The 22247-nt window shown below is 45.6% G+C and overlaps 1 protein-coding gene across 4 annotated transcripts in view; it reads left to right on the top strand.

Annotated features, from left to right (window-relative positions):
- Positions 1 to 20470, top strand: part of LOC110497368 (zinc finger protein 827) — a 98242-nt gene extending 77772 nt beyond the window's left edge. For 2 of the 4 annotated variants that reach the window (XM_036954285.2, XM_090210423.1), the window contains exons 9-15: positions 4438 to 4581; positions 8408 to 8582; positions 9130 to 9296; positions 12034 to 12243; positions 13111 to 13288; positions 15682 to 15732; positions 16140 to 16276. In XM_036954285.2, coding sequence (XP_036810180.2) covers positions 4438 to 4581; positions 8408 to 8582; positions 9130 to 9296; positions 12034 to 12243; positions 13111 to 13288; positions 15682 to 15730 — 923 coding nt within the window. In that variant the 3' untranslated portion in view covers positions 15731 to 15732; positions 16140 to 16276. Of the gene's footprint in view, positions 1 to 4437; positions 4582 to 8407; positions 8583 to 9129; positions 9297 to 12033; positions 12244 to 13110; positions 13289 to 15681; positions 15733 to 16139 lie in introns of all 4 variants that reach the window. The other 2 variants (XM_036954282.2, XM_036954283.2) reach the window with 1 other exon arrangement.
- Positions 20471 to 22247: the final 1777 nt, after the last annotated feature.

The raw sequence follows: 22247 nt of genomic DNA, 5'->3' as shown, positions 1-22247 counted from the left end.
GGCCCCTAGACCCTGTCCATGGGTGGCTGGATGACCCCCACCCGACCCTGCCTCGCCCAGCCTCTCAACCCCTCAGGACAGCTAATGTGATTATGTGGTCTGAGGAGATGAGATACAAGCCCCTTAAGGATCTCTGCGCCCATTCAGTACTAAGCCACACAAACGGAGGTGGTAGGAGGAACAGTAAGGGAGAAGCCAATCCAAGACCGGCGTGCGGGGGGCATCACCATGGTGAAACCTGTCGGTGAGACTTAACAGACAAGGGTTTTGGTGAATCTTTGATAGAGCTCAGAGCATCACCACTCTGCAGCCACTGATTCAAGGGGGCAAGTCCTCATGTGGGTCATACTGAAAAGTGTACTGATAAGTCATACACACACACCCCCACACCCTCCCCTCTACTCTGCCAACTCACATGCAGGGACACATACATATACACACACCCACACACTCCCACTGGTATGTCAGGTTGTGAGTCACAGAGTACGGCAGGTCCAGGGGCCCTTATGAGGAGTGACTCAGTCCCTGCAGAAGGATTACAACTAAGGAATATATTACTAGTTGTGTTATTACTGTATAGCCACTTGACTGAAATATTGTAGAATACCATCAGGGCACAGGCTTGTGTTTAGTTTAGTTTTGTGTGGATGAGGGTGTGCATTGATGTGGGGGTTTTATAATGGTGTGTAGTGCTCATTCACTGAGAGATTCCCACACTTCACTTCAGGTAGCTACAGACACAGTAGGCTCTCTGCTCTATTCCAACCAGCACATGTCCAGACAGATAAAGATGGAATTGTCTTTTAGTATCCCTCCCTCTGGTCTCTCTCCTTCTCTTTTTTCAGAGAGAGAGAGAGAAGTCCAGACCTGTCAGCAGCATACAACTCTAGCTAGACGACCTTGAGACTTCTCCATCTCCCCCTCTGTCTTTCTCCAAGGCCAGTACATCTATTCTTTAATGCCTCCACCATTAAATCTCCCCCAAAATACCAGAGAATGGAGCCTCCTAGCCCCCCCCCCCCCCATCAAACCACCAGCTTGCATCTCTTATGAAAGCCTTCGTTAAAACAAATTAATTTAGTGACGGACGGTGACTCCAATAACTAGCCTTTTTTTTTTTTTGTCTTCCGCACAGTTAACGTCAAGATGCCTGTACCCGCAGTCAGACTGAAAACAGTCAAGAATATATTTTTTCTGTGGTTTAACAGTAGATTCATGCTAGATGACAATAACAATGGTTCTTTTTTTGATTCTCTACTTCAAAAGAATGCAACACCTTTGACCCTTTGCTAAGCCCCACCCCCCTTGGTTACTGTGGGTACAGTCATTTCTGTACTTACCATTTGACTATTATTTAGAAGCTAACGCCAGGTAAATAGTGGACTTAAAGGGCTGATTTCCTGTGTTCCCTATTAAATGCCCATGTGAAAGACCATCCTGTGTGGAGTACGGTATAGTCAGTCCACTCTCCCCTTACCCTGTCACTGAGAACAATATGATCCTAGCTAGTGTGGTGCCAGGCGTCCATTTGAGACTCGCTGCATTGTGTCAATGACGGAAGCCCTCCCTGTCCATTTTATTTATTTATTTATTTTTTTATTTATTTATTTACCCACCCGATGGAGGAGAGGGGGATAAAGAGAGAGGAGGAGTGGCATGGAATCCTAATTGAGAGCTGTGCCTTCATCAGAAGGTTAATTCTATATCTCTTCTTGTCATGTTCTCCCTTTTCTCTCACTTTCTCTTCCTCTCACGCTTTCCCCACACCTCCGTGCCTCTCTCTCCTCTTCTCTCTTCTCTTCTCTCTCTCCTCTTCTCTCTCTCTCTCTCTCCTCTTCTCTCTCTCTTATGCTTTCTCACTCTCTCACTCTCTCCATCCCTGCTGTATCCCTGGGTGGTTGTGTATTACTATATAGTCTGATTAGCATGGACAACCACACACTAGAGGGCTTAGGACTGATGGGTGATGGAGGACACAGAGAGAGAGAGACTATCAAGGGGCACAGTGTGGTATAGTCTGATTATCATGGAGATGATGAGAACTTGAGAAGGCTATAGTGTTGGTATGAGAAAGATGGGGGGTTGGAGTAATATGGAGCAAAGTTGAGGGTTGGAGTAATTTGGAACAAGGTTGAGGGTTGGAGTAATACGGAACAAGGTTGAGGGTTGGAGTGGAATTGGAGTAATATGGAACGAGGTTGAGGGTTGGAGTAATTTGGAACGAGGTTGAGGGTTGGAGTAATATGGAACGAGGTTGAGGGTTGGAGTAATATGGAACGAGGTTGAGGGTTGAAGTAATTTGGAACGAGGTTGAGGGTTGGAGTAATTTGGAACGAGGTTGAGGGTTGGAGTGGAATTGGAGTAATATGGAACACGGTTGAGGGTTGGAGTGGAATTGGAGTAATATGGAACGAGGTTGAAGGTTGGAGTAATTTGGAACGAGGTTGAGAGTTGGAGTCATTTGGAACGAGGTTGATGGTTGGAGTCATTTGGAACGAGGTTGATGGTTGGAGTCATTTGGAACGAGGTTGATGGTTGGAGTCATTTGGAACGAGGTTGTGGGTTGGAGTCATTTGGAACGAGGTTGAGGGTTGGAGTCATTTGGAACGAGGTTGAGGGTTGGAGTCATTTGGAACGAGGTTGAGGGTTGGAGTCATTTGGAACGAGGTTGAGGGTTGGAGTCATTTGGAACGAGGTTGAGGGTTGGAGTCATTTGGAACGAGGTTGAGGGTTGGAGTCATTTAGAACGAGGTTGAGGGTTGGAGTCATTTGGAGCGAGGTTGAGGGTTGGAGTAATATGGAACGAGGTTGAGGGTTGGTGTGGAATTGGAGTAATATGGAGCAAGGTTGAGGGTTGGAGTAATTTGGAACGAGGTTGAGGGTTGGAGTGGAATTTGAGTAATATGGAGCAAGGTTGAGGGTTGGAGTGGAATTGGAGTAATATGGAACGAGGTTGAGGGTTGGAGTAATTTGGCACGAGGTTGAGGGTTGGAGTAATTTGGCACGAGGTTGAGGGTTGGAGTAATTTGGAACGAGGTTGAGGGTTGGAGTAATTTGGAACGAGGTTGAGGGTTGGAGTAATTTGGAACGAGGTTGAGGGTTGGAGTAATTTGGAACGAGGTTGAGGGTTGGAGTAATTTGGAACAAGGTTGAGGGTTGGAGTGGAATTGGAGTAATATGGAACGAGGTTGAGGGTTGGAGTAATTTGGAACAAGGTTGGGGGTTGGAGTAATTTGGAGCGAGGTTGAGGGTTGGAGTAATTTGGAACGAGGTTGGGGGTTGGAGTCATTTGGAACGAGGTTGGGGGTTGGAGTAATTTGGAACGAGGTTGGGGGTTGGAGTAATTTGGAACGAGGTTGGGGGTTGGAGTAATTTGGAACGAGGTTGGGGGTTGGAGTAATTTGGAACGAGGTTGGGGGTTGGAGTAATTTGGAACGAGGTTGGGGGTTGGAGTAATTTGGAACGAGGTTGGGGGTTGGAGTAATTTGGAACGAGGTTGAGGGTTGGAGTCATTTGGAACGAGGTTGAGGGTTGGAGTCATTTGGAACGAGGTTGAGGGTTGGAGTCATTTGGAACGAGGTTGAGGGTTGGAGTCATTTGGAACGAGGTTGAGGGTTGGAGTCATTTGGAACGAGGTTGAGGGTTGGAGTAATTTGGCACGAGGTTGAGGGTTGGAGTAATTTGGCACGAGGTTGAGGGTTGGAGTAATTTGGAACGAGGTTGAGGGTTGGAGTAATTTGGAACGAGGTTGAGGGTTGGAGTAATTTGGAACGAGGTTGAGGGTTGGAGTAATTTGGAACGAGGTTGAGGGTTGGAGTAATTTGGAACAAGGTTGAGGGTTGGGGTGGAATTGGAGTAATATGGAACAAGGTTGAGGGTTGGAGTGGAATTGGAGTAATATGGAACGAGGTTGAGGGTTGGGGTAATTTGGAACGAGGTTGAGGGTTGGGGTAATTTGGAACGAGGTTGAGGGTTGGGGTAATTTGGAACGAGGTTGAGGGTTGGAGTAATATGGAGCAAGGTTGAGGGTTGGAGTGGAATTGGAGTAATATGAAACACGGTTGAGGGTTGGAGTAATTTGGAGCGAGGTTGAGGGTTGGAGTAATTTGGAACGAGGTTGGGGGTTGGAGTAATATGGAGCAAGGTTGAGGGTTGGAGTAATTTGGAACGAGGTTGAGGGTTGGAGTAATATGGAACACCGTTGAGGGTTGGAGTGAAGTTGGATTAATATGAAACAATGCTGAGAGTTGGAATAATATGAAATGAGGGTTGGAGTGGAGTTGAAGTAATATGAAACAAGGTTGGACTCCATTCCATTTCAGTTGCTGAATGCTTTCCTACAATATGAACTTTCAGGTCGCCTCCCGGTGCAGGTTATGAGAAGGTTGTGAGTCAAATATGGTGAACTGTGACGGTACTCTGTCTGTGTGTTTCCAGACCCAGAGAAGGACACTGGAGAGCCGGGGGGGAACGGGATATCCCAGGGGATACTGAACAGTCAGCAGCTCTACCCCTGTCCTGTCTGTGGCAAGGTGTTTGGCAGACAGCAGACCCTGTCCAGACACCTGTCTCTACACACAGGTGAGTCCACTAACACACACACTCCCTTTCCATCTCTACGTACAGTTCCCTGTGTGTGTGTTGTGACATGTCTTGTCAACGTTCCCTTGGCGTGTGTGTGACTGTGTGTGTAATACCCTGTAAAAAGTAAATAAGGTTTACTAGACTGGATTACCTTCTCCTTTAAAGAGATTACCACCATGATTAGTCTCAGTGGGAAAACTGCCCGCCTAATTACCAAGCCAGAAGGCTGCTTTGCATCCCAGTACACAGACTGGACACAATGGACACACAAACATGTATGTAAGATATAAAACTGTATTTTTTGTGAAGAATCAACAACAAGTGGGACACAATCATGAAGTGGAACGACATTTATTGGATATTTCAAACTTTTTTAACAAATAAAAAACTGAAAAATTGGGCGTGCAAAATTATTCAGCCCCCTTAAGTTAATACTTTGTAGCGCCACCTTTTGCTGCGATTACAGCTGTAAGTCGTTTGGGGTATGTCTCTATCAGTTTTGCACATCGAGAGACTGACATTTTTTCCCATTCCTCCTTGCAAAACAGCTCGAGCTCAGTGAGGTTGGATGGAGAGAGAGCATTTGTGAACAGCAGTTTTCAGTTCTTTCCACAGATTCTCGATTGGATTCAGGTCTGGGCTTTGACTTGGCCATTCTAACACCTGGATATGTTTATTTTTGAACCATTCCATTGTAGATTTTGCTTTATGTTTTGGATCATTGTCTTGTTGGAAGACAAATCTCCGTCCCAGTCTCAGGTCTTTTGCAGACTCCATCAGGTTTTCTTCCAGAATGGTCCTGTATTTGGCTCCATCCATCTTCCCATCAATTTTAACCATCTTCCCTGTCCCTGCTGAAGAAAAGCAGGCCCAAACCATGATGCTGCCACCACCATGTTTGACAGTGGGGATGGTGTGTTCAGCTGTGTTGCTTTTACGCCAAACATAACGTTTTGCATTGTTGCCAAAAAGTTCAATTTTGGTTTCATCTGACCAGAGCACCTTCTTCCACATGTTTGGTGTGTCTCCCAGGTGGCTTGTGGCAAACTTTAAACAACACTTTTTATGGATATCTTTAAGAAATGGCTTTCTTCTTGCCACTCTTCCATAAAGGCCAGATTTGTGCAATATACGACTGATTGTTGTCCTATGGACAGAGTCTCCCACCTCAGCTGTAGATCTCTGCAGTTCATCCAGAGTGATCATGGGCCTCTTGGCTGCATCTCTGATCAGTCTTCTCCTTGTATGAGCTGAAAGTTTAGAGGGACGGCCAGGTCTTGGTAGATTTGCAGTGGTCTGATACTCCTTCCATTTCAATATTATCGCTTGCACAGTGCTCCTTGGGATGTTTAAAGCTTGGGAAATCTTTTTGTATCCAAATCCGGCTTTAAACTTCTTCACAACAGTATCTCGGACCTGCCTGGTGTGTTCCTTGTTCTTCATGATGCTCTCTGCGCTTTTAACGGACCTCTGAGACTATCACAGTGCAGGTGCATTTATACGGAGACTTGATTACACACAGGTTTATTGTATTTATCATCATTAGTCATTTAGGTCAACATTGGATCATTCAGAGATCCTCACTGAACTTCTGGAGAGAGTTTGCTGCACTGAAAGTAAAGGGGCTGAATAATTTTGCACGCCCAATTTTTCAGTTTTTGATTTGTTAAAAAAGTTTGAAATATCCAATAAATGTCGTTCCACTTCATGATTGTGTCCCACTTGTTGTTGATTCTTCACAAAAAAATACAGTTTTATATCTTTATGTTTGAAGCCTGAAATGTGGCAAACGGTCGCAAAGTTCAAGGGGGCCGAATACTTTCGCAAGGCACTGTGTGTGTGTATATATATATACACACACACACACACACACACACACACACACACACACACACACACACACACACACACACACACACACACACACACGACTACATATACATACATATTAATACACAGAAATACATACACTGAGTGGACAGAACATTAAGGACACCTTAATATTGTTGCCCTCAGAACAGACTCAATTTGTCAGTGATATGGACTCTACAAGGTGTCGAAATTGTTCCACATGGATGCTGGCCCATGTTGACCCCAATGCTTCTCACAGTTGTGTCAAGTTGGCTGGATGTCCTTTGGGTGGTGGACCATTATTGATACAGACGGGAAACTGTTGAGTGTGAAAAACCCAGCAGCGTTGCAGATCTTGAAGAAAACCGGTGCGCCTGGCACCTACTACTATACCCCGTTCAAAGGCACTTTAATATTTTGTCTTGCCCATTCACCCTCTGAATGTCACATACACAATCCATGTCTCGATTGTCTCAAGGCTTAAAAATCCTTCTTTAACCCGTCTCCTCCCCTTCATCTACACTGATTGAAGTGGATTTAACAAGTGACATCAATAAGGGATCATAGCTTTCACCTGGATTCACCTGGTCAGTCTATGTCATGGAAAGAGCAGGTGTTCATAATGTTTTGTACACTCAGTGTATAAATACATGTAAATACATGTGAACACAGCACACACTCTACCGTCTAAGCCAGGGGTGTCAAAGTCAAATGGACGGAGGGCCAAATAAAAAAATCAGCTACAAGACGAGGGCCGGACTGTTCGAATGTTAATTGAAAAATTTTTAAATGACGCATATAGTCTAGTGAACCTAATTGAACCTACTGAAAACCTAACAAATATATTACAATATGATCAGATAAATAAAGCAATATTTTCTTATGGCTCTGTCAGTAATCTTTAATTTTCAAATTTTCGCTTAGAGTCTAATTTTAGACTCTAAGCGATCCATTGGATGAGAGATCCAAACAGAGGTCCTGACTCTCAGTGGTTCAGATCAGAGATCTCTACTCCCCTGGCATTACCACAAGTCTAAGGGTCATTGCTGTAAAAGTTAATGCATTCTCAATTTTAATTTTATTTAAATTGGTCTTTTTAATGCACCCGCATTTATGTAAAAACCTACATATTCTTATGCATGAAAGCGCATGGTCCACACACACTAATACAAAACACGCACGCGCACACACACTCTGACACACACACTCCCCCTGTGAGTGGGTTGTTTGGCTGAGAACAGCTTGGGCACACCACAGAGAGCAGAAACGGGGGCATATGTCATCATGATGGTTGTTTTTGGTTTACCCGGGCCACAAAGGTTCCCTGGCTTCATGACCTCGGGCAAAGTGTGTGTGTGTGCGTTAGTTAGTAGCTGACGTAATAGGATTTGCGTGTGTGTTTTGTTTGTGTAGTCCACTAAGCAGACATTCTCATGCAGGGGGACGTACTCATTGTATTTGTGTATACGTGATGAGGACACATGTTGTTTACGTACGTACGTGTGCCTGCATGCGTTTTGTATATGGCATACGTGTTACGCGTACGTGTGTGTACGAATGTGTGTCCCCATGTGTCTCTGTAGATCCATCTCGCTCTCTCGCACATCTCTCTCTTTCTCTCTCTTTCTCCCTCTCTCTCTCTTTCTCCCTCTCTCTTTCTCCCTCTCTCTCTCTTTCTCCCTCTCTCTTTCTCCCTCTCTCTGTCTCTCTCTCTCTTTCTCCCTCTGTCTCTCTCTCTGTCTCCCTCTCTCTCTTTCTCTCTCTTTCTCCCTCTCTCTCTTTCTCCCTCTCTCTCTTTCTCCCTCTCTCTCGCTCTCTTCTTCTCCCTCTCTCTTTCTCCCTCTCTCTGTCTATCTCTCTCTTTCTCCCTCTCTGTCTCTCTCTCTCTCTCTGTCTCCCTCTCTCTCTCTCTCCCTCTCTCTGTCTCTCTCTCTCTCTGACCTTGTGTCTGTCCGTCCGTCTGTCCTTCCAGAGGAGCGGAAGTATACGTGTCACCTGTGTCCTTATGCAGCCAAGTGCAGAGCCAACCTCAACCAGCACCTGACCATCCACTCTGTCAAGCTGGTCAGCACCGACGCAGAGCAGATGGTCAGCGCCGTCGCCACCGCTGAGGGACGAGACGGGAAGACCTTCCCCTATTACTACAGGTGCTGCTACGCTGAATGAAAGAAACACTCCAAAGAAACATTGAATCTACTAGAGTCTGGTCGACGCACCTGTTCTCAGAGCGGTAGTCACAAGAACTGTCCCTGTACTTATGTACACAGACCCATAATAAAAGTCTGTCCCTATAGTTTTTGGCAAGTACGTGTTCATCCATAGCAGGCGTCAAAGATATCACGTGTGTGTGTGTGTGTGTGTGTGTGTGTGTGTGTGTGTGTGTGTGTGTGTGTGTGTGTCTGTGTGTGCACAGAAGATCTATCCGTATAATGACTGACACATGCAATTTACTGATCCCATAAATTGGGGTCAGCATCAGTAATGTAAACCATGGACTGTACATGACTGACCTATTTCTTTACTGGTCTGAGGTCAGCCTTTAGGGTTTGATTAGGAATTAATGATGTCTTCTCGCCTCTATAACCGGGTCTGAGATCAGCATTTGGTCTATGTTCAATACCTCGCTCCTTTCCCCTCTAGCTGTGACCTGTTCTGAGATCAGTGTTTAACCCCTCCCTCTTCCTGTCCATCTAGCTGCCATGCGTGTGGTTTCCAGACGGGGCTGAACGCCCAGTTCGTCAGCCACATGTCTCTCCACGTGGACAAGGAGCAGTGGATGTTCGCTCTGTGCTGCAGCGCCTGTGACTACGTCTGTGTGGAGGAGAGCGACATGAAGTCCCACGTCAGTCACGGACACACAGGTAGATCATCTGTCTTCTGCTCAGGCATGTATTGTATGGAGAGATGGCTTTGGTCCACCTCTTGTCCCCGGGGGCAGCAATAGGACGAAGTCAGCTTGTACAACCAACTTGATGGCATTTCTTTTCCAGCTGAACTTGGTTTTGCTGCCATCGAACTGTTCCAAATTGTATTGATTCCCTTCCTGAAGCGTGTATCTATCTGCTCGCTCGGACTCATGGGTTTTAAAGTGCTGTTTTGATGTAAGGATAGGCTAGAAAGAGGGGGTTTATACATTTTCTTACACCCAGTCTATACCTTTTACATCCATGAGGAGGACTGGAGAAGTCTGCACCTCGGATCGTAGCCAAACAATGTTTTAAAGCTTTCAGAAGAGACCAACCTTTCAGAATGATTCTCAGATCAGCTGTGACATGTTGTTGGTAGGGAGCTGTTGGGGGAGTGTTGCAGATTGAGGTGCTACTGCTGACTGCTCAGAGTAGAAACAGCTAGTTTAGTTCACAGCCGTTTATAGTAGAGGGAACCAACATGTTCAGTCTCAACACACTGAACTGATGTGACAATAAAGTAAAGCTTCATAAAACGAGTCCCTTCCCGGGAGTGAGAGGAGACTCTAACTCTGTAAACTACCCAAACAGAAACAACTTCCACTTTGAATAACAAAACATGTAGATTATTTTCCCTCCCTCGACCTTCCCTGGACTTTTTAAAGCCACAGGTCCAAAACCCAGCCTGTCAATGTATTTTTTTGGTCCGTAGCGGCTTTGTCCGGTTTATCGTCCGACGCGGTTGCCCGTCTTGCCCCTCCGTGGCAGTGTGTGTGTGTGGGATTGTCCGGTAGTGTTGCAGACAGCTGAGGGGTCCTCACGGAGGCCGGGGAGCGACCTTGTTTATCTACGATGGCTGCCCCTTATCGTGCCTGAGGGGAAAAATCAATAGGCCCTCTGGTCCGTCAGAGGCAGGCCAGGGTTCACACACACACACACACACACACACACACACACACACACACACACACACATTCTTACCCTCTCTCACACAGACACAGAGTGGTGAGTCCATATCGAAGCTTGGCATTTAGGCTAGCCTCCACCCACTAGCAAACATGGCTGCTGAAAACACACCACATTGGGGCTGTAGAAAAGACTGCTGGGTGTTTTTTGTCAACTGATAGTGTTTGGACACCACATCTCCCACAGCCAAGCTCCAGACAGACATGGAAACGGCTGAACTCAGCAAGTGTTACGCCTGAAGTTGGCCCCCACTAAGATGTGTGTCAGCCACATGGGCAAGGGGTCAGACTGGTGGCCCCACAGCAGGGAGCCTGGCTGCTGCTAGGGCTAGAAACAGGATACTGTGTGGTGGTATAGTAGGAACAGGACAGAGATACTGTGTGTGTGGTGGTACAGTAGGAACAGGGCAGAGATCCATTCAATCTCCCAGATTTTCCCAGATATTTATGCATTAGGTGCTTTCATTTCTGAACTGTGAAAATACCCTCAAATATAAGGTGACATTCTGTACTGTCGCATCATATTAAACATATTAAATCCAAAATGGTGGAGTATAGAGCCACCTTTTTAAAGTTTTCGCTTCACTGTCCAATCCGTAGGGGAGTGTAACACAGGTTTACAACGTTTTCCACCCTCATAAAAAGTGAAGTGCGTTTGACTAAACACATGCTTCAATAGCATCTTGGACCTTGTAAAAAGTGCTAACAAGGAATATGCCAACAGGGATGATAAATGATGTGGTTTCCCACAAGGGGCAAGTACTCTTTGAATGTTCAGAGCATCATGTACTCTATAGCTCCCTTAGATAGTGGAGTGGTGAGCCTCGTTTTGTCTTTAATCTACCTCTAGAGGTCTTCGGTGTTGAGAGAGATGGATACAATGGTATTTCACTCTCTGCTTTCTGAGTTTCTATACCTGCATTCTATGCCTGCATTTCTATACCTCTCATTCTCAAGGATAAAAGTGTGTAGGCCATGCACAATATGTGTCTTTGAATGCATCTGTGTGAATGCCTCCGTGCGATTGTGTGTGTGTGTGTGTGTGTGTGTGTGTGTGTGTGCGCGCACATACAAATGTGTGTGAGGTAGCTGGCGTCGGCCATTTCACAATCCATGGCAGCCAGCAGCCCTATACTCCTTCACCTCCCTCCCTCCCTCTCCTTCTCCCTGACTGAATGCCCTTTGTTGAGCTGTGCCCTGAGTTGCTCCCGCCATCTTAGCTCCCTTAGCCGTGACCCTCCTCCTCCCCTCTTCTCTCTCTCTCTCATACTCTCTCTATCCCAGAGAAGTGCAGTCAAACAGAGAGAGGAAAAAAAAGAGATCAATAAAAGCATACTGGCTGTTGATTGGACTGGCAGCAGGGCTCCAGTCAGAGGACATGGCCCTGAAGCTGAGTCTGCCTGCCTGCAGTGTGTGTGATTTTCATTTTGTATTCAGAGAGAGAGAGAGAGAGAGAGAGAGAGTGTGTGTGTGGTTTTGACTGTAGTTTAGTGCTTTTCCTCCTTTTATTGGGTTGAGGTACCCTGTCTAATGTTGAGAAAGCACTTATGATGACGGTGGCAGTGCTGGTAGTGACAGAATTGGGGTGTATTACTTAATCATTCAGGAAGTAAAGTGAAATGTAATTACAATGGTACATTTTCTGAATTCGATGATGATGATTATCACGATAATGACAATGCTGATGATGTTGATGATGATTGACTCTTGACCCCTCTTCTTCATAGGTCTGAACTCGCGGAGCCCCCTCAGTGAGACGAAGAGCACCTCCTCCTCCCTGTCGGCCCTCAGCGATTCGCTGAACAGCTCAGAGGGTGGAGAACTTACCCATGCCAATGAGGAGCTCAAGAACCTGCTGGCCCCTCCCTCCTCTGCAGGCAGCCAATCCAGCTCCAGCAGCCACTCGGGATCAGGAACTGAAGAGAAGTCTGAGAAAGGCAAGGAGTTCTGGGATGTATAGGCTGGAACATTATGTGGAACTACAGTTAATTTAATCTACTTACAATTCTGTATCCTTAAAGGCCCAATGCAGCTGTTTTTATCTCAATATCAAATCATTTCTGGGTAACAATAAGTTACAGTGTTAGATTCCATTACAGTGTTAGATTCCATTAAAAATGTGCAAAAAACTACTTCTCAAGCAAGATTTTTGCTAGGACTGTCTGGGAGGGGTCTGAGTGGAGAGGGGAAAACTGAAAACTAGCTGTTATTGGCAGAGAGGTTTGGAACTCTCTTTGTTATTGGTCTATTAACTCATTTACCGCCTGGTGATGTCACCATGAAAATCTGAAACTCCCGCTCATGCTAACCTGCTGGTTAGATGGTCCTGTGTATGTTGTATTTTCAACCAGCAGCTATCAGGAAATAACACTGATCACATTTTTTTCACACTTTTACAGTGTTAGTTTCATCAGCTGTTGTACAATATGATATTAAACACAGAAAACAGAATTTTGACTGCACTGGGCCTTTACAGAGAGAGTGTGAGCCCACCACTTTATCTACTTCCCCAGTCAGATGAACTCATGGATACCATGTTTACGTCTCTGCGTCCAGTATGCAGGAAGTTAGATGTAGTTTTGCACGCTATTTCTAACTAGCGCTAGCGCAATGACTGAATGTCTCCTCGAACAGCTAGCATGCAAAAGCACAGACTTTTTTCACGTAAATTATGCAGTGACGTAAAGGTGTGTGTGATGTGTCCAGAATATGTGAGTTAAAATACGAGCATATCACGGGGGTGATGTTTAATTAAGAGGACGAGGAGCACTGCAGTCATGCTAACTCCCTCTCTCCCCCACCAGGCTTCGAGTGCGTCTTCTGCAACTTTGTGTGCAAGACGCGGACCATGTACGAGCGCCACCTCCAGATCCACCTGATCACGCGCATGTTCGAGTGCGACGTGTGCCACAAGTTCCTGAAGACGCCCGAGCAGCTGCTGGAGCACAAGAAGTGCCACACCGTCCCCACCGGAGGGCTCAAGTAAGGAAAGCAAGTACAGACAGAGGTTCCTACTCCACCACCCCCCACCCTACCCTACCCCGACTCCTCCCTCACACATGTACAAACGCACAGGCAGACGGTAACCCACTGACCGACTGACTATAGCATGCACATTAAGTATGCACATTAAGTATGCACATTAAGTCAAAAACATGCGTGTAAGACCACATGCATAAACATAATACACACGCAGTCTGAACTGTAAATGTGTGCATGCATTCAGCCACACTTTCAAACTAGATGACGTCAACACACAGACACTGTCCAACATACACATTTACGTGCATAGGACATCTAGCTCACTGAAGCTATTAAGACATTCACAGAGTATATATAAACCGTGTTACACTCACAGCCCTTGATACCAAACACTGTCCCCCTCTGACCCAATACTCCTATACCCGTATAGGAGCCTCTGTTGTACTGTGTGATGTACACACACACACACACAGTAAACCATACATAGCCATTTAGCCCGTCTGTTCATGTTAAATCAACGCTGCCAGTACATGAAGCTCCTTCAACACACACGCAACAACATGCTAATGACATTAGCCTAGCCATGAAGCTCCTCCAACACACACGCAACAACATGCTAATGACATTAGCCTAGCCATGAAGCTTCTCCAACACACACGCAACAACATGCTAATGACATTAGCCTAGCCATGAAGCTCCTCCAACACACACGCAACAACATGCTAATGACATTAGCCTAGCCATGAAGCTCCTCCAACACACACGCAACAACATGCTAATGACATTAGCCTAGCCATGAAGCTTCTCCAACACACACGCAACAACATGCTAATGACATTAGCCTAGCCATGAAGCTTCTCCAACACACACGCAACAACATGCTAATGACATTAGCCTAGCCATGAAGCTCCTCCAACACACACGCAACAACATGCTAATGACATTAGCCTAGCCATGAAGCTCCTCCAACACACACGCAACAACATGCTAATGCAATTAGCCTAGCCATGAAGCTCCTCCAACACACACGCAACAACATGCTAATGACATTAGCCTAGCCATGAAGCTCCTCCAACACACACGCAACAACATGCTAATGACATTAGCCTAGCGCTGTGCTTTTAAAGCCTGGAAACACAGATGCATATTTTATACCAGATAGATGTTATATTTTCCCAGATTGCATTTGAAACCATCTGGAATGAAAGTAGTACATGCATTCACATGCAATCACTAAACAGGAAATCTGAACAGAAAATATTTAAGCGCAGTAGGAACAGATTGTTTGTTAACACACAACAGTCACGGTCATTTTTATGTTTCTTTTTTTTGTTTGTATCTATTTGTCAAAGTTGTTTGCCATGATACGCAGTCAGTCAATGCACGTGTAGAGCCATCGATATCAATCAGACGCCATTGAACTCATCTCGCCATTAACTGATCGGCCGACACGGTCACTTGACCATGTTTAATGTCAAGCTGTCACCACTATTCACCAGATACTGTCCATTGTCTAGCCATCGGTAGCATTCGATCAGTAGTTGGTTTGGTGTTTGGAGTGAGAGAGTCAGGGTCGTAGTTTACTGAGGTATCTGTTAGTGTCTCGTCTTGTTACAAGGAGTAGAGGCACGGTTAAGGTCTCAATACGCCACCACCGATTCTCTCCACGTTCATTGTTCAGTACAGGAACACACACACACACACACACACCATCAACACTGCTAACAGTATTAGTCCATTTTAGGTACATGGGCATGTATTTATTTCACATTTCAAATGTTCAAGGGTGCAATTAGTTCAGTCATTATAGTAGAGTGTTTTAATGTTTGTTAGAAATCCATCCTCTATCCTGACTTTAAAACCAGACAGACAGTCCACATTAGCTGTGCGGGGAAGGTTTGAGAGGTCAGAATTAAAAGCAGGTTGCCCAAACACAGCTGCCCCCTCAGTCCAGTTCAAGAGGGTATCTCTAGTCTAGACTCTAGAGTAGTGTGTCCAGGCAGGGTTGTGTACTAAGTAGTGTGTGCTCAGCAGTGGACGGTGGGGTGACGGAGTGGTAGTTATCCACTGCAATGGAGAACACTTTCAAATCAAGCCAGCTGAATACGCTGGACAAAAGACAGACGAGTTGTAGACAATGGAGAAAAAACACTTTTTATAAGAGAGGGAGACGAGGCTGTAGTGTGTACCGAAAAGGAGAGTGTACTGTGCACTCTGAGTGTGGCGTGAGGCGTGTCTAGGACAGAGAAGGGCCTCCCTTTACCAGTGCATCCTTAGTGTACTCAGAAGTGTTCATTCAGGAGTGTATGTCCAGAAGTGTATGGGAGAGAGAAGGTGTGTGTAGGCTCTTCACCACGTGGCTGGTTGTATTCTGAGGTGATTCTGTTCTGCAGGGTTTGTGAAGCGCTTTGGGGCCCAGAGCAGATGAATGGTGCTATTTAAATGTAAGTGCCACATTTCCATTTATTTCAGTTATCCTTCCATTCCTAATTCCGTCCAATCCTGTTCTCTTTCCACAACCTGTCTCTGCCCAGTTCTACATGCCCCACCCACCTACCACCAACCCACTCCAAACACACTTTCAACCCCAACCCACTCTACACACTTTAAAATTTCAACAACACACACACACACACACCAATCATTCCTTTAGGGTCAAATATTCAGGACACATCACACACACCTTTCCTCCTTCACCTTCCCCCTCTTCATCCTCCCTTGTGTTGAAGTCTTAAGGTGTGTATTTTGGTCATCGTGTATTTAAGTCCTCTCTTCGTTAAACCTCCCCTCGCTATTGTGTGTGTATTTCCCATGTCCTGCCCCCTTCCACTTCCTCCTTCCTGTTTCCCAGGTGCCCCGTCTGCATTTATTCCACCAATCGACCGGCGGCCATGGAGTGCCACCTGAAGACCCATTACAAGATGGAGTACAAGTGTCGCATCTGCCAGTCGGTGTGGTGCGACCAGCCCGCGCTGGAGAGGCACATGCGCGAGCATCGCCTCGGCAACCACTACAAGTGTGAGCAGTGCGGCTACCTGTCCAAGACGGCCAACAAGCTGATCGAGCACGTGCGCGTGCACACGGGCGAGCGGCCCTTCCACTGCGACCGCTGCGGCTACAGCTGCAAGCGCAAGGACAACCTGAACCTGCACAAGAAGCTGAAGCACGCCCCGCGCCAGACCTTCGGCTGCACGGAGTGCCCCTTCACCACCACCCACCCCTTCATCTTCAGCCGCCACCTCAAGAAGCACCAGGGTGGAGGGGAAGGGGAGGAGGCCGGCGAGGAGGAGTTCCAGGCCCAGCTAGGGGGCTCTCTGGTGGGGTCTCTGCGGGGCGGGGAGCCCTTCCTCCTGGGGGTAGGTGGAGGTGGGGATGGGAGTAGCGGGGGGAGCGGTAGCAGCAGCCCCCTCATGATTCTCTCTGCCTCCCAGGCCCTGCAATCTGTCGCCCTGTCACTCATCACAGGGAAACAACACCACCGTCAACAGGAGCTCCCGCCCCCAGCCCAGCGTTACCTGACAGCGACCACAACCAATGGCGGTGGCCCCTCCCTCTTCTTCCCCTCCCCACGCCATGTCTACGAGCAGTTGGGAAACTGTGAGCGGGCGCACCTGATCCCCCTCACAACCCTGTTCACCCACCGCCACCGCTCCACATTCCACTCGCCCCTCTCCAGACTCCAGAGGCCGCCCTCCTCCGCCCCCCTTTTCCTCTCCTCCACCGCCGCCTCACCCTCTCCTCCCTCGCCCACCTCACTCAAACACTCCTTCCTGGCTTACCTAGGACTGGGACTGACGGAGAGAGCCAAGACTGTGTGACTGTTCTCCTCTCCTCCTTCTCATCCCTATCTCTCCCCCCTCCTTCTCGTTCCCCTTTCTCTCCATCCCTCTCTCCCTGGACAGTGGTGTGAATGATCGTTATCCACTGCGATGGGGAAAACTTTCCAATCAAGCCAGCTGAATAAGCTGGACAGAGACAGACAAGTAGTTATTGTAGACAATGAAAAAAAAAAAAAAGAATTTATCAGAGAAAAGGCTGTATGTGCTAAAAAATGCATTTATATCAAAAGCTGCTTTTCTTATCTGTTATATCGATTTAATTATTACTCTCTATCTCTACTTTTTATTTTCTAATGTTTGTTTTTTGGACTTTTGAATGACCAGGACCCAACTGCATTACCTGTAAAACGGATCCGTGTTTTATTTTTGTTTTTGTTAGAAAAGTAGAAAAAGAAGAAGAAACAAAACAAGTGCTCTGACATTTTTAGTGCGTTTTTGTCTTTTGGCTACTACGCATCAGAATAGCATGCCTGCCTCTTTGTTTCCGCTAGCTTTGATGCACGTCATTTAATAGGGTATGATGAACCAATCCCCAGGCTGTTAAATTGTGATGCGCCGCGAACAAGAACCAATGAAACGGAACGCTTTTTCTCAAAAGTCTCGTTTCCAAAGCAACGCCTCAAACCACGCACTTAATGAATTATTTAACAAATGTGTTCTGTACATAGTTTTGTAGCCGTCAATCTCCCCCACAACTAAGCTTTGACTTTATCTGTTTGGCTTTGTGTAATGGTGAAACCATATGCATCAAACGTCGACTTGAACTCACCTTTGTCTCAGGTGGCGGTCGTCTTGGCAACCCATACACACCGGTGACATCTTGTACGTTGTTTGAAGTTGTGCGGTGGGGTGGACAGAACAAGTGACATTCTCTACTCAAGGCCCTTTGCCAATTCAATGTAACACACGTTATAGCCTCATGCTATAGTCTTTGCTTTCCCCAACTTAGCCCTTGTGTAACCGTAGCCTAGTCCCAGGTCTGTTTGTGCTGTCGTGACAATGACCGTAGAAATTGGCAAGACACCACAAACAGATCTGGGACCAGATTAGTTTTACCCCAACAGCCCACATCAAAGGATCCACGAGGACACCTGTAACCCCTGAGACCAGGGTCCTAGTCATTAGGCACCAAACGGAAGAAAAAGGACTGAATCACCAGAACTTGTCGTTATGCTACGTTGCGCCCTAATGAATACGACCCAGGTGGTGTTCAGTCCAGCATCATGTGTAGAACTATGTATGGACTGGCGCACCATTACGTTAGATAAGCTGTAAGAGAGAAGTGTTTTGTGGAGGTGACCAGCTAACGGGGTGTTAAAACCCCCAGCGGCTCCGGGCACCACAGGCCGATTCAATGGTGCTTTTTCGAGCTCTTTTGTAATTTTGTGTAAAAGAAAGAAACTGCTCCAAAATGACTTGAATGAATGTATTTTTCGTTGTTGATGTACGTGATGCGAACGTGATACAGATGTGCGGTGTAGTTGCAGGCAGGGACTGTTGGGTACCGTTGCCTATATGACAGAAAGCAAGGGGTTGGTTTTTATAGGTCGGTGGCCTTCTGTGTCTTTTTAGGTTGTTCATTCGTTTTTTTTCCCCTCTCTTTCTCTTTTTTACTGAGCCTTTTAAACGTAGGACGATGAGCGTTTTCTACTAACGTGCATCGCTATTATGAAGCCATTTTGATGAAGGCTCCGATAGGTCCAATGTTGTTGACGAGGAAGCAGCCATATTTTTGGTTTTGGTGGTGTAGCTTCTATCTCAGTGAGAAGACATGGTACTGCTTTCTATTCCCCCTTCGCTCCATCTCTCAGTTGTAATTGCACTTAGCTTAGTCCCATTTCAAAACCAAAAGCACTTAGCTAGTTCATATTGTTATAGTGTAAACGGTTGAGCTGTCGGTCCGATAGGATATCACCAGAAACAGACTTATTACCTTTTTAAGATGTTTGCTGTGAACGATCTGAATCAAAACCGTGGTTTCCTGATTTTTGTTGTGTAGACATTTTGTGGTTTAGTGCGGAGGGTTTTTACCTCTGTAAAATTGCAGAGTGCAGATGAACACAAATTGCATGAATTAGGCAGTCGAGGTTGAACTATACTACGCTGGGAGACCCAAAGGGCCCAGGCTAAATTGTCAAAGCCAATTTTGCACAGTGCTGCACTTTTTGAACATGAAAAATGTATTTATCTGTACAGACGGAGATGCTCAACATGGAGAGTGTACATGAGACCAGGCAGCATAATAAAGGCATTTTGGTTTCTTTTATGCAAAAGCATTACCCATTTAATTGACCTCGCTCACATTCCCAAGTGGTCTTTAAGCCAAAATGGTTTCTTATTTGTAAAGGGATTTTTTTTTTTTACCTTAATTGTTTTGCTTGTTTATTGTACTTTTCATTTTCTTGTGATTTTTTTTATTTTTTATATATATATTTTTTATTTCTTTGTAATGACAACAACAACAAATTGAGAGAACAATGCATTGTTAAGACCAAATGAAACTTAAAAACGAGGTTGTGATGCTAGGATTAAATCCGTCACTTCCTGGTAACGGAGGGGTGTAACAGTCCCTGCCACACACACACTCCTAGGTCAGCTCCAGCTCCTTATCTATCCTCTAATATGTAATACTCTAGTGCCACTTGGTGGAAGGGAACCGCCTGAGACCACTGAGAATGAGTCAAACTGATTTTCAGGGTCCAAATCTAAAAACAAAAAATAAGAGGAACAAAAAAGAATGTGCCCGTCTTTTTACGACTGACTGTATGCCTTTTTTTATATATATATATATAGCTACCGCATAATCATTATGTAATCAAGAATGGCTGCAGTTGTTTCTTCTTATAAAACGGCCCTTTGGTCTGGTTGGTGTGTCTAAGGAGAAGAAAAGGCCGACAGGGATCGCTTCTCTGTCCTTTCCAAACCCGGTATTTTTAAGCACTTATCGTTTGCTTATAATTTTTTGCCTAAAGGTGATTTTTTTTTTTTAAATGGTATGTCGGGTGACTACCTTTCTGAGCACTTCGGCGTATGCATGACATCTCTCTCTCTCTCTCTATTTTATGACTCGACAAGAACTATCTTCTTTTTTTTGTGTGTTTTCGTTCATCTTTTTGGCACTCAGTAAAAATTGGTATGTGCTGTATAAAGCTTTCTGATTAGTTAATTGTTAAGGCTGTACAGGGTTGTTTGTGACAATAACTGGTAAATAGATCATTTGTACTTTTTTGGTTTTTGTATTCGTTTTATCTTTGTTTTGGCATTATTTTATGTTCAAAAGTTGCCAGATATAAATGTAACAGGATTTGAAAGTAAAGCTTACAACAGATGTTCCACCTCAGGTCTGGTTTTTCTTTCGACTCTATAATGTCATTTTCAATGTCATGTTGTCTTGATTGTATATAGTTGAAACGGCCTCTCTCCAGGTACAGCTGCTACACCGGTGGAGACGTTTACAACGGGAAAGAAAAGAGCAGAAATGGATCCTCCCAAAAGTCTAATTATGGAATACCTCCAACCGGCCAACACTCAGGCCTTATGAGAGACGGCGGAGGACTCTTTCTGATGCGACGCAGCTCTCTATACGTTTCATAGGCTGTGACATCTGAAATGGCACCCTATTTCCTATATAGTGCACTACTTTTGACCCCTGTTCCCTATAAAGTGAACTACTTTTGACCAGGGCCCGACAGGGTTAACTGACAACGACGAAAACGGTGCATGCGCTTCAATGGGGCAGAAGGCCGTGAGTTGTTATGATTCTGGATGGCCAGATAGCTAGCAACAGTAACAACAAGCTGCCATGTAGTGAATCGCAAGTGGCTTATTTCAGCTAGTTTGTTCTTGAGTCAAAACAAGACATGGTATCATGTCACGTCTATGCTAATATGGCTAAAATTAGCTAGCTAGCTAACCAACAACAATATATTTGAGAAACAAGTGCTCATTGTGAAAATGTATTTATTATTTATGTTTTCAATAAACATTGGAGACTAAGTATACTTTACATGTTGTCAACAATCTAAGGCAACCCCGTCTGTTTTGCCCCATAGTTGCGCACACCTCGGTTTTGTTGCTAAACAACCAACCTGTCTTGGGGGCACTGGTTAAAAGTAGTGCGCTACATAGGGAATAGGGTGCAATTTGGGGAATGTCCACAGTGCTGTAATGGAGGCAGCAGACAGCAGCAGCACGTTCTCACCCAGCCAGAGGTTGGGGCCAGCCTAATGAAAACAGATGAAGCAGAGATAAAGTGTTTGCAGAAATTAAGGGACTCATTTATCACCGTTAGGCCCCGAGCTATAGAACACCTTGGTCTAAAGTTCTCCTTTAACAGGCCTACAGTCAGTATCCCAAACACACACACTCTCTCCCTCTGTCTACCACTCTTCTTTCCTTCCCCCCCTCTCATTCTCTCTCCCCCTATCTTCCCCCTTTCTCCTCCCCCCTCAATTCAATGGCTTTATTGGCATGGGAAACATATGTTTATATAAAGTAGATAATAAACAAAAGGGAAATAAACAATTAAAGACATGTCTAATTCAAACTGAAATAGTGCATATTGTATAAACAGCCAATACTTTGAAGGGGTGAGAGAGAGAGATCTCCCTCCCTCCCCCTTAAGTATTGACAGTTGCATATGGCTGTTTATATGATATGCACTATTTCAGTTGAAAGTCAGTGTGTATTATGCAGTAATGTTATCTGTTCATATTAGCCAATGATCTGTACATACAGTACCTCATCCACATGATTTCAGTGTTGCTCAGAGTAAAGTATGGAGCTTCGGCGATGCTAGACCAAATGGTCACCTCACTGCCCTGGATCTTAACCTTTACAGAGTTCACCCGTGTTCAAGTCTGAAACTCCTCTCTCTTCTCTATGTAGTTCAGATGTTGGCGTCTAGATCCGGTCTGGCCGTTTGCCATACCGTGGTATTAATGAGTCTCCTCTCCAGTGTGTTTAAAGCGGCTTAATTAAGTTCAAAGCAGTGCCAGGGTCACTAGAGGCCTGCTCAGCTGACCTCCCTATGAGTGGAAGTGTTGATTAGGAAGTGGAGATGGAGGCACTCGCGCGGGTACATACACACTAGTGGAGACACACTCCTACACACACACACA

Source organism: Oncorhynchus mykiss, chromosome 19, assembly GCF_057628025.1.
Source record: "Oncorhynchus mykiss isolate SJ-2025 chromosome 19, ASM5762802v1, whole genome shotgun sequence".
Classification (NCBI taxonomy): Eukaryota; Metazoa; Chordata; class Actinopteri; order Salmoniformes; family Salmonidae; genus Oncorhynchus; species Oncorhynchus mykiss.
Note: the sequence above shows the minus strand (reverse complement) of the source record. Positions and strands in the feature narration are given on the sequence as shown.